At 36.2% G+C, this 13,673-nt stretch overlaps 1 protein-coding gene across 1 annotated transcript in view; it reads left to right on the top strand.

Annotated features, from left to right (window-relative positions):
* The window catches only part of pde4ba (phosphodiesterase 4B, cAMP-specific a), a 156,811-nt gene that overhangs the window by 77,213 nt on the left and 65,925 nt on the right, over positions 1-13,673 (top strand). Inside the window, exons 2-4 of the mRNA XM_059340494.1 lie at positions 8,685-8,879; positions 11,327-11,363; positions 12,256-12,326. Coding sequence (XP_059196477.1) covers positions 8,685-8,879; positions 11,327-11,363; positions 12,256-12,326 — 303 coding nt within the window. The remainder of the gene's footprint in view (positions 1-8,684; positions 8,880-11,326; positions 11,364-12,255; positions 12,327-13,673) is intronic.

Here is a 13,673-nt window from a genome sequence, read left to right as displayed (position 1 = left end):
TGTCTTAGAGCTGGAAAGTTGAATCATTTTCCAGAAAGAAAACATGCATTAATTATCTTTCCTTTCTGTCACTGGATATTTTCAACTGAGTCTCTGCTTTTTGTTACTCTTAGCAGCAGCTTTACTACAGTAGCTGCTGCCTCAACTCTGATTCCACCGAATTCTAAATGACGCTTCACAAGAAAAGACGTCAGATGAAGTGGTCCCTCATGTCTACTTTGTCAAAATTAGATTTAATTTAAGATCAGAATGACACTGTATGTCTCTTTATGTCGATCTGTAATGTATTTCACATGAATTGGGATTTGTTTGTCTGATTTATGTAGCAAATATGTACGAATTATACCCTGTCAGTTCAGGCTAAAACAAGATTTTTCTTTTACCTTTGGTCAGCTGCGGAATAAAATTCAAAATCCTATGAATAGTTTTTAAAGCCCTTAATGGTCTGGCTACTGACATGTGCTCTGACTAAAATGTAGTATTTAATATAATATTTTGCAGTTATTATCTCACATCTGGTGTCATGTGTTTCACTGACTTACATCTTTAGAGGGTTCAGATCTACCTGCCCAAAGTCTTTTTTACTTGCTCTGAAACAAATTGTTTTATTTGTTAGCAGTTATAAAATAACAAGTTCTCTAACATAATCAGCAGAAGAGTGTGTCAGTACCACAAATTACAGCACGTAGGTACGTATCGTGGCTCGCATTTCACGGCACATATGGTGCATCTCAATAAATTAGAATATAGAAAAGTTTATTTATGTCAGTAATTCAATTCAAGAAGTGGAAATAACACATTATATAGATCCATTACACACAGAATGAAACATTTCATGTCTTCATTTATTTTTATTTATTTCTTCTAATGATAATGATTATGACATTTAATGAAGAGCTCAAATTCAGTGTCTCAAAAAAAAATATTATAATAATTATAATAATAATAAATATAAAAAAACACTTTTTAAAAATTTTAAAAAGTATGTTTAACATGGAAATGTTGGGGCTATTTGACTTGAACTACTGGAAATGTACTTTTTCATGATATTCTAATGTATTGTGATGCATTGAGATGTATGTACAACGGCGCGTTCTAAAAATAGCACACACGTACGGTCCACGGTTGTAAAAAGGCTGCAGTTTCTGTGGATTTATGTTGTAAAACCACTGACCTAGGTTTAGGGCAAAAACTTCCTGTAAAGGCGTTATAAAGGACAGTTAATATATGCATGTATATGCAGAGAGTGAAGTAGTTACAAGGGTCACGTGAGGGCCGCAAGTTAAGTAAAAAATGTAAGTCAGATTCAAAAACGTGATTCACGTAACTTCAGTTAAAAATAGTTTACTTTTGTTTTCACACAGGACGCGAATCCCGCTCTCCTGGGTGAAAGTTTGTTTGATCCTTCCACCACCGCAGCGTCCAACCAAACACTGGAATCTGCCTTTTTAAACTTCACTTGGCTGTCAATCATTACTACGTCAGCCTGATGGCGGCGGATGCATTACAGCGTACGGTGAAATATGGAGACATAGTTCGTTTTTCAATGCCTGTACACACAACCTTTATTGACGTTTTTGATGGGAGAACAGGCTGAAAATAACAATGGCAACAAAGGCAAGATGCTGTTGGCTCTTGATTGCCATCTGCATTTTTAAAAAACTTGAGACATGTTTGAAAAAAACCCAAGTTTTATCCTCTTTGTGGCAAACTGTGCAATGCATCGTTGGGAATTTTTCCCACATCCTCCAACCCCACCCAACTAACTCCTGTTTTCAGGATAACTGAGATGCTCACTTGTGTTTCAGCTCATAAACTTTCTTCTTATCCGCCTTCCTTTTCTCTATGTGTTGTGCATGTAGAACTCTTAATTGGAGATGGCTCCTCAGCTCTGGAAAAAAACAATGTGTTTAGTTCTCTTTTACCACTTGTCTGATTGGAAAAGTGATTGAGTGATTTTGTGGGCTAGATTTACGAGCTCGACATGGCGTTTTACTTCCCTCTGACAATAGGGCAATCCTTATTGTTGAGCCCTGAACTTTATTATCTTTCCACATGCACTTATTGTTCATACTTTATTTATACTGTGAACTTTTGCACATCCCCTCGTCATTATTTTGCATACATGCACAAAACTGTACAACTCTTAAAAACAGATATCATTTTATGACAATTTGACATTTTTCTCCTTTTTATTATGTCTCTTGACTTTTGAACTGTGCTTTCGTTATGCACCAAATCACCAAGATAGAATCCTTGTATGGCAGGCCTACCTGGCAGAAAAACTGCTTCTTATTCTGATTAGTCCGTGTAGTCCCAGGTCAGATGGAGAAACAAGATCCAGATCTGGTGAGGGATATAACATGCAGATGTGTACAGATGTGCTTCTGTAGAGAATCAAATGCAGATGTACCAAAGGCTGACTATTAGTGAATACACTCCTCTTCCTTCTGATTAGTTCTCAGGAATTTAAATATTATTACTAGATTGGATAATTATGGCTCGATTGAGCCAGTGTAGCTATTGCAGGAGCTAATGGGATCAAATCAAACAAACAAACTTCTCTTATCTGTCAGTCTATCATGCTTTTGGCAAGTCCGTCACTCAGTCAGTCCGCTCAAACAGATGTGGCTGGATCATGGGAAAGGAATGTCATGTCATCCAAGCAAATCTTTTTAAGGTCAGAGGGGGAGCTTCCTGATTGCCTTAGTGAAAAATAACACCAAAAACCTAACTGAAGCAGCTGATACACCACCATACTGATCAGCTGGAAACAGTCCATCCCAAAGGAATCCATGTCCACAGCAGTTCTTTAGAAGGTAGCATCAGAATGAAATTCACCATAGTGCGTCACAAAATCCAGCAACACTTTGATCTTTCTCATGTTTTAATATTTCCCTTCGACCTCGGAAGCTCATCTTAATAAATCATCCAGCCGCTGGTTGTCTTGACCTCTCAGCAGTCTCTGATAAGACGCCGTGCTTCTGGTCGAGAGAGCAAGAAGCTGTATTTTACATTTGCAGGTGTTAAGATATATAGAATACATATGCAAGATGATGTTCAGTCCACGTTGTTCTGTACATGAATCAAAGCATGGGAGAGTGAGAATGGTTTCCCAGACAAGCACTAATCCACTACACCAGCAGGACACCCCTGTTCCATAGAAAAGGCTCTTTGTTCCCAAGGTCTGTCTTTGTGTTGGATATTGAAGGCTAAATTCTTGGATATCCCTTCTTTGTCCTGTCAAGTTGAGTAACACAGCCAAAAGACAAATGTTGACATTTTAACAGAACAGTTACATATGCTTGTTTTTGTTTTGTTAATGTAAAATTGATGAATTAAACATTTTCAAGGGCAACATTGCTATTTAATATCTTTTATGAACTTTCAACCACGTCTTTCCGTCTTTACTCAGCAAATAGAGCTTTAGAGAGAGATGAAGTTCAGGAAATCTGCTAGGCGGACCTTTGACATTTTTTTGTTACATGTTTGGTTTCCAAAGTCCATAATGGGCTTTCGAGTAAATATTTATATTGATTGTCTGATGGGAGTTTGTATCAAGTTGAATCAGACATTGGCTCAGTCACTCAGAAGAACATTGCCTTAATGTCAACTACTGTTACGTTACTATTGAAGGGTTCTCAGTTGCTGGTTTTGTTTTAATATGAGGAATAATCAGTGGAAAAACATGATGTTCAATTAAGATGCTGGGCTTCTTTACTTTACTATTTACGATATTTAAGTGATTTAAAGGACACATATGCTCATTTTGGGTTTCTACCACAACATGTTTACATGCTTTACTGTCTGAATATACCTGCATTCACCCTCTGTCTGAAACACTTTTTTTTCATTTTACAGTTTTTAAGTGTGCAATTACAAAGGATAAAATCTTTGAATCTTTGGGGGTCCTTAGTCCATCTTTAAGGCACCCCAGGGTGGTCCTACACTCACTTTGGGAGCCACTGCTAGAATATACTTTAATATTAGTCAGTCCTGAATCAATTGATCATTCAACAGAAACAATATAGTAATAATTTCAGTCATTTATCACGCAAAATGTTATATATTTTTTACTAAATAAAAGCCTGAATGTGTGTAAATAAAATATAAATTCTTTTAGGACTGTTTGAAGACCTCACTGTTGTCTTGCTTGATATTTTGAGAGGCCTTTTTCAGTTTTTTGATATTACATAGACCACATTATTAACCATACAGTTAAAAAATATGTTTCAGCTCTACTTTGTGTGTCTTTGCAGTCATTCAAACATCACAACACATTCATTAATCAGAGTAAAAAATCCAGGATATCAAACTACAAAGTATGATTCATTTCCATAATTTCCCGGTGAAGTGACAATCACACAGGTATGAGTGAAATATGCAGTCATCGGCTTCCTGTGAAAAAACACATGACGTAGGAATGTCACATCATGAAGCTCATTCTTACACTTGGACGTCTCATAATGTGTTATTTCTTACATAACACAATACTCATCAGCCGTCTGTGTGAGGGGGGAGGGTTGTAATAGTACAAACCCATTCTTTTTAATCCTGTTTGGCTTCTTGTAAGCACCATGGTAACACCTGAACCCCTGACTGTTACCGACTCACATGACACACATGACTGTAAAGACTCTCATGAGGATGTGACTCAGCTCATTGTTGTCGAGCACATAGTGTAGAACAACACATGAATCACATAGGACATATCTAAACATCACATCGCTCAGGCCTGCCTGACCGGTCAGGTTGCTAAAAACACATCACGTTCAGTGAAATAAACTATTTACTCTAATACTGCACTTCAGTACAGTTGAGGTAATTAAATGTTACTCTTTCTTATTAGTTTCTTTTTCTGCTACTTTAAATCCACTTTATTTGACAGCAGATGTTGCTTTATAGATTAGATTTGACATGTAAAATGTACGTATGATGGAATGATGAATAGTTTTTTTGTCATTGCACAGGAGTAAAGCAAAATTTAAAAAAGAGCCTTTGCTCTTGTTTAAGTGCAAACAGATAAAACAGATAAAAAAAAGCACAAGAACAAGAAGGGGGGGGGGGAATGGGAGATATTTCACATAAATAAATATATTGCACTGTTGTTCTACAGTATTGAAATGTTTATTGTTTTCTGTTTTTATTTTTGGAGGCGTTCAGGGCAATGACGGCTCTCAGGTAGAAACTGTTCCTGAGTCTGTTTGTTCGAATGACACAAAATTTTTGAAGATTCGCAGGAGAAAATCTTGATGGAAACATCAAAATTCAATAAAACTTTCAAAAAGTCGTATACAAGTTTTTAGCTCGCTTTAATTTTGTAAAACAGTTGTGCTAAACGGGAGATGGATTTTCCGAATAAATTCTGACGTAGAGAACATTTAACTGACATGACTGATCAGCTGTTTCCGCTATGCCGGTCAGGACGAGCTGACAGGAAAGAACAATTATAAGTTGCCTAATTAAATCCAATTCCTGAAGATTTCTCTCCATTTTCTCTTGTGGGTTGCCAAAGTTATCTGATTAGCAACCTGTTTTTTGTAGTTGTTTTTTCTCTCTTGCGCAATCTCTTCTTCTTCTACTGTTTACTGACGAATATCCTACAGCATTACATTACACTGCCATCTTCTGACCAAAGTATGTTTATGCAGCTTTGTTTATTTGCTCCAAACCAGTTAATTGAAACTGACCCAATTAGCATTTTTTTAATGCAACATTTCAAAATTTCACTTCAAAATTTGCTGACACTATGGAAACACAGCTTATAACAAAAATACATTAGTCTAATGCATGATGATAAATCAGTCACATGGGCTATTTTGTGCATTATGAATACTTTGACTTTGACACTTTAAGTACATTATGCTGATATTATGTCTACTCTTTTACCTACTTTTGATGTTTGCTTGTATTTGAGTATTTTACACCATCGTAAAGGTGTGTGCATGTGCTGAAACTGGCTTATAGACTTTGTTCTATATTATATCATTTATCTCATACATACAAACAGTGTTTTGCTGCTGCATGAAGTAAAAAAATTGAGAGCACTCTTGTCATAAATTGGTCTTTGCTTTCTTAATGTGAAGCCTTATTGGACAGGTTGGTCTTGGAGGCATCTCCTGGCCCTGTGAAAATCCTTTTGTGTTTCTGTTGTCCTCTTCATCATCTTCATCTACAGAGTTAATGTGGAGCTCTCAAACTATAAAGGAGCATAAGAAAAAAATGTCGGCCAGTTGTGAGATGTGTGTGTGTTTGTGTGTGTGTGTGTGTGTGTGTGTGTGTGTGTGTGTTTTGTGGATGACTAGCCTGCACTGGCTCCAGAATGAGTAGTCTCCACACGTGATCACAACACACAAAGCCACAGATTGACCTGAGGGCAGAGCAGTCAAGCGTTCACTGTGTGTTGGTGGATAGCGCAGGCATGCATGTGTGTGCATGTATAAGATACGCATGCACACAGTTTTCTTTTAGCTTTGATCTTTTGTGTTCATTCTGTGTTTTACAGTATTTCAGTGCATCATCATCATGTGTTTAGAAACAGAAAGGTAACCAGGAAATTCTGCATAGTGAACAATTCGCATTATTATTACTACATCATAGTTAAGTGGAAAAAAGAAGAGGAGCTGCTCCTCTTCCTCAGGCAGCAAGAGCAGCAAGCCGGAAACAAGTTTGTATCCGGATTAGCTGCTGATCCAGGCCTTGTCCGTGTTCCTCATGTCAGTGAGAGCCTATATTTGTGTCCATATTTAGCGTGTTAAACTATCTCACATTTTTCCTTTGTATTATTACTGACCCATTTGGTTAGCCTTTTTACACTGTGGATTCCACATGATAATTCAACATATGAACATGGTTTATTTTAACATGTGTAAGCCTGCTGTGTCACGGGAAATTGGCCTTGCAAAACAAACACTTCTAAAGTGTAAAATCTACACACAAGCTCTCAGGGTGGAGAGTTGTTTTGCTGTATCTGCACTCAGAGGAGGGTCAGCTTTTCAGAGCAGCGGCTGTTTCAAAGTGAAGTCTGATAAGTAAAGGTGACCGTGTTTTCGCCCCACATGGTGTTAAAGAAGCTAAATCTGCTATCTTAGCGACTGTAAAAACAAATTAATCTTGGTTTAATATGTTTAGATTATGTGGTTTGGGAACTTTTTCTTATTTATTGTCCTGTCTGTGTCATTTATTTCCCGTCTTTACTACATTCTGTCAACATTCCCTTCAACCTTCACTCACTCTTTGTCTCCCTCAGGTAGTCCCGTATGTCCTACAAATGGTTTTGAAGAAAACATAATGTAATTTGGTTATAATGAGTTGCTACAAGGGCTTGTACTAAAGCATGGCATCCAGAGGCATCTGTTTGATGAGAGCTTTTACTTCTATACATTGTCTTGTCGGTCTTCTTGCATAGATGAACTGATTGTTGTTGTTGTTTTTTTATAGTAAACAGAAGAGCTAGGTATGAGCAGTGATACAAGAAAAATACACAATATTGTTTAATATTAGGCTGTAATATCATTTTTTTTCCCAACGAAACTGAATATTCTGTTGGAAAAACATCTGAAATCCAAAGTTTACAGTAATTATTTAATGTTTCTCTTGTGTCCAGAATATTAAAATATATTTAAATAAAAATACTAAGCCCTAAAGTCAAAATCCTGAATGAAAGTATCCAAATATTGTTTAAAGAAAGTTCAGTCTTAGTGTGTATATCTGCTTGAAGTTTAAATTTTTCACATCACACTTGTTCAAGTTGTATATAAGACAACAAATGGCTTTCAAACTAGTTGTGATGTCCCTAAATCTCATTTTGACTCACTCAGATTTAAGGTGAGCACACAGAAACTTGCCTTGTAAAAACAACTTTCTTTAATATCTAATCCTGCACGTAAATCACTTTGCACAGTGAAGGTCAAACATCAAAATGAAGCAACGATAAGCAAAACCCATTTTTGGGTTTGTAGTGTAACCACCACCCTCTGCTGGTCTGTGTTTACTACACAAAACGGGAAGTAATGAACATCAAGGCAGCACAAAGTGATGAAAGAGAAACAAAAACTCAAACTACAGTGGAAAATGTCACACATACAACATATATCATGCAGGGTTTGTTTGATGTTTGGGAAAAATGCACACCAGACATAAAAAATGTCTTCCTCTCCTCTTCTTTGATGGTGTCATAATAAGACCCACCTCCTGCATCCCCCCATTCCTCCACATTCTCCTCCTCATGAATGCAGGATCATCACTCTCACTAATTTACCCCACTGAATGAACACTGTGCTCTCTACTATGTCACTCTGCCCTTTCTTGCCCGGTCATGTATGTGTGCGTCCACTGTATATAATGATGTGTGAGAGTGTGTGACTGCAGCTAATCTCCTCTGGGCATGTCGATGGTGCACACGTCATGCACGGTCATTAAAACTTAATCAAGTTGAAGGTCAGAAAAGGAGTGTTTCATGGCAAAGTTTTGTTTCATTATTTCCTTATTTCCTCTTGCTCGGCAGAGTGTCCATAAGATGTTAGTCATGTTTGATTCTAAAGCCACCATAAAAATCTACACTCTGCTACGCTTTCATATCTGGAAATCATATTTTTCCGTCTGCTTTATTGTCTGTTTTACATTACTGGGAAAAAAAATCTGCAATGAAAAATTAAAATCTTCTTGTGCATATCTGTTTTCAGTTTTGATGTGGAGAATGGCCCGTCTGCCAGCTGCAGCCCTCTGGACCCCCAGGCCTCCCCCGGCTCTGGTCTGGTCCTTCACACTAACTTCCCCGGTCATAACCAGCGGCGAGAGTCCTTCCTCTACCGCTCTGACAGCGACTATGATCTGTCACCCAAGTCCATGTCACGAAACTCCTCCATCGCCTCTGAACTGTGAGTATAAAACACATGCAAATCTGCACAGCATGCACACAAAGCACAAGTGTGTACATCACAGAGAGAAAAACAAAAACATTTGTAAGTTTATCTTTCAAATTTGCCTGAAAGCATTCATTTAAAACAGATGTTCAAAAACATTATATTATACAAATTTAGATTGGTTTTATGTTAAGCTGTCACTGACTGGTTTAACCCTCCTGTTATGTTGCGGGTCAAACTGACCCATTTCAAAGTTTAAAAATCTAAAAATAAAAAAGTTAAAAGATTTTTTTCACAGTAAGAAAAAATTAAGAAATGTCAAATGAAATGTAAAAATAAAAATCAATGTCACGTAAAACCATTGTATTTTTATACAGGTCTCATCCTCATTGTACCACTAAATATTGATTGAAATGGATAGTAATGGAGTTAATAATTAAATATAAACAATGTTTATTGGGATTTTTTAGTTTCTTTTGGATTTTGGATAATGCCCCGGGTCAAATTGACCCACGAACATTATTGCTGTTCCTGAGGACTAACATAACAGGAGAGTAAAGTATTTGTACTATGTAATACATTTATTTTATTATGTTTTATATTTAAATCTGTTTGTGCAACTTTAAATTTTAGTGTTTCAGACAATAATACTGAGTTATCATCTGTTCTAATTTGAATAAACGATACGTTTTATAAAGCTCAGATGCAAAGCAGTATTTTTGTCAGAATTATTATATTCAGAACATAATCATTATATTTATTATATTGATATAGAGTATAGATTTTAGCTGATTGCCACAGCTCCTGCATTGTTGTATTTACCAAACTGTGTCACTGGATGTACAGCATGCATAAAGTGATTAGAAGATGTACAAGAGGTACAAGAAAAAGGTTTTAGCAACCTAAAAAAGGCCTACCTTTTTAAAAATAAATCAAAACAATATTAGTTTAACTCTGCATTACATTTAGAATAATTATTTATATTATTAGTTTATGCAGGAGGAACTGAAGCTAATTTCAATTTTTACTTCAAAGCTGCCTGACTCCTTCAACAAAAATAGAACACTGGTAGAACACAGGAGTTTCTGGTCCACCGCTGCCTTGAACGGTTAGCTTGTTTGTCTTATTTTATGACTTTTTTTAAAGGGTTAATTCAGAGTCATTAAAATCACACAATATAATAAATGATTGAGGTAAGGGATGGGATTAATTAATCGATGATCGATCGATCTGTGTGTTTTTTTATTTTAATTTTTATCTATGACTGTGTATCAGAACTCACTGAACTGAAACACGGCCGAGCGTTCAGTTCTGCGGCCATACGTCAATAAGCCAATGAGCTGAGAATTAAGTTGGATAAAGCTACAGTTTGCAAACTGAAAGTTGCAATAACAATTATAAAACACACAAAAATACAAGACTATTAATTTGAGCAAAATTTGCTTACTGTATCATTTAATTTGATCCAAATTTATGAAAACACAAAACACATTTGAATATACAAGATTACTGTGAAAACAAACCTCATGCCTCTCCGGGGTCTAAAACAAAACTTTGAACTCCTTCACGTTTTCTTCACAGTATAATCTTTTTTTGTCCTTTCAAAATAAAAGCGTCCGTTATCAAAACAGGCTTTTGCATAGTACTGTACATACATATATATATATATATATATATATATATATATATATATATATATATATATTATTTTGCCCATTTATGCATGCAGCGATTAATCGATTAATTGATTGTTAATAATGTTAATAATGATAATAATGATAATGTTCTAGATAATCGAGTTGGCAGGTTTCTTCCAAACGCCCATCCCTAATTGAGGTATCCATTGACCAGTTGCTGCTGTGTTGTCTGAGGTAAAATGACTGTTTTTGTTGCAACAGTCTGGTGGCTTTGACAAGAGCTTCGATAATGGCTTCAGTTCTCTGATGGCTAATAAAACAGTGAAAATATTTGAAATAGTATAATATTTCTTACACTACCTACTAAGTGGAGGCTGAGCTGCTGCACCGCCCCCTAGTGGAAGATCTGATATAAAGTTGGGAATCCAGATGTTACATAACATGGCGATGATTTAAAATCCACAGAAGAGTCGTTCAGTATCCTGCCCTGTCTCAGCTTCCAAAAATAGATCACTTTGAGATTGAACTGCCTTACAAGGTTACATCGCATGGAAACAGAAGACTCCTGCTTTTAACCCATGACCTTCCTCCCGTACTCCTCTCCCTCTTCGGTCTCTTTCAGTTAATTATAGTAATGAGGCTGGCCAGGTCATGGTAGTCGTTGCATATTGTCCTTACTTAACATCAATGCTTTTTATCACCATGACCATGCTGGCAGAAAGCACTTAAGCATATGAGCTGTATGTAACAGCAGAACCTGATACTAAGGGTGTACCATATCTGTTTCTTACCACTTCTCTTTTTCTTTGTGTGTTTGGTTCGCAGACATGGTGACGACCTGATAGTGACGCCTTTTGCTCAGGTAAATATCTCACTGGCTGGAACCCAGAACGAGTCTGATATCAACACTGAATTTCATAAGCAGTGTGAGCTGATAGACCACAGACAAACACTGATTAAGCAAATGTTACAATGGGCCTCATGCAGGAAGCATTATATGAACACATTTCTTATTATTTTGGTTTATTGCAGATTTTTCTTATTTTGTTAGCTCCCGTTTATTTCTGTGATTCACCAGTATCTTTTTCAATTTCTGCATTACTCTGGTCAAGAGCAAATTACAAAAAACTGTATCAATATCATATACTGAAATTTAGATTGTTATATATTATAGATTGTTATATTTACATATTAGATTATCATATGTTGTAGCTGTTTTTTTTTCTGCAACACCAGTGGTTCGCTCTGGAAAATCATGTTCACTTTGTTGTTTTTAACAGGAAATCTGTCTGCTTTCAGTATATGTTTTGGTGACATTTCGACAATTCTTTTGCATATGTCAGAGTATTTGCACACAGCACTTTACCTGCCTTTATACAGTAATAAGAAGGTGTCACCTATGCTAATAAACAACTAAGAGAAAGTGTGTTTCATCAATAAGCACACCTAGGTAAGAGCAGATTCGGTTACTTACGAAAATTTGTTTCATCTGGAGTTGACTTCTCCTAAAGAAAATACAGAGAAAATGTTAGAGAAATGTTAGATAATGTTGCTGCATGATGCCCAATGTCAGTGTCCAAAGTTCAAATGTGCATGTAATGTATTCAAATCCATTGTTTTTAAATGATTAGCTCTATAGGATTCTACATTCATTGCATAAAAGAGAAACAAAACAAAATTGTTATTGTACTTTTTTGAATTTCAAATGAATAGAATCTAAATTATCCTGGTGATCATATCTCTGCTTTATTTAGGTTCTGGCAAGCCTTCGAAGTGTGAGGAATAACTTCACTGTCCTGACCAATGTCCAGTGTGCCTCCAGCAAGTAAGAAATCAATCGACACCTGCGATCAAACCTTATTTACACTGCTGTTTTTCCCAAATGGTTACTTCAGTGACCTGCTTTGACTTGGACAACTCTGGGAAAATATTTCCAGCAAACTCTTAAATTCAGAGGAACCACTTGAGAATAAAACCATATCTTATTATAAACCATCATGGGGACCTTTAAAAAGTCTTATAAATCAAGATCAAGTCTACTTAAATACTCTTTGGATTCATTTATTCAAGTGCAAAATTCAAGAAAAATGACGAGTGAACTACATTATGCAGTTAGTCTTGTGGAAATAAAATACATAAAATTTAGCCTCTCTGCAGCTTTTAAAATCACCAAAAGAGTCAAAGGCCGATCACTAATTTAGTCACTTTAGGCACTCAGGGTGCAGTTCCATCATTTCACCACAGGGTGGACGTCTTGAGCTGTAAACAGATTTCTGACACCGCAGCTGTTGCAACCACTCACAGCTGAGCAGCTCAAGCAGTCCAGCAAACAAACACAGCATATGCCCTACACACACACACATGCACACACACACACACACACACACACACACACACACACATGCACACACACACACACACACACACACACACACACACGCTCACACACAATGTAAACAATGAATGTAACTTAATGTTACAATGATGCCAAATAAAAGTGGTATTCTAATTTGAGATTCCATCATTCCTCTTGTGTCTCTTGAGAAATTAAAGAATAGCTTCCATCGATTCATCAGTCAATAAAATGCTCTTTAATGAAGGAATTTCTCTTTTGTGGTGAAACACAAACACAAAGACATGCCCACAAGTCTGCTGCTCACACAGATGGAATTCCTCAGTGGTATTTATTTTATTTGCACATACGCAGAAGGCTGCAAAAAAATTCAATAATGAAGAATAACAAATGTGTCAGGAGGTCAAGAAGCCAAAGGCTGATATAACTGACCTCATTTAAGGTATTTTTTGCCCCCACTGGATTTATTCTGCACTGCCTCACTCTCATGTCTGTGTTTCACATGTAGACTTATCCTGATATAGACATGTTGTCTCTATATACAGTGCACTTCACTGTATTATAAAAAATCACTTTATATTATCAGTAAGATTTTTCTATAAGTATACAATAATAATAATAATATATAAGAATTTCTATTAGTCTAATTTATGACTGCAACTAATTATAAACACTATCAATAGCTATGTTTCAATAGGCATATTTTGTTGAAAACCTGTAGGTATAATTTTATAAAGCTTCCTTAAATGTGTAAAACAGTTTAACATTTATACATTATTTAGCTCGTTCCCTACATAGGACTATAAGAAACACAAGATC

The sequence above is a fragment of the Centropristis striata genome, chromosome 9, assembly GCF_030273125.1.
Source record: "Centropristis striata isolate RG_2023a ecotype Rhode Island chromosome 9, C.striata_1.0, whole genome shotgun sequence".
Lineage (NCBI taxonomy): Eukaryota > Metazoa > Chordata > Actinopteri > Perciformes > Serranidae > Centropristis > Centropristis striata.
This window is presented reverse-complemented; position numbering and strand designations above follow the sequence as displayed.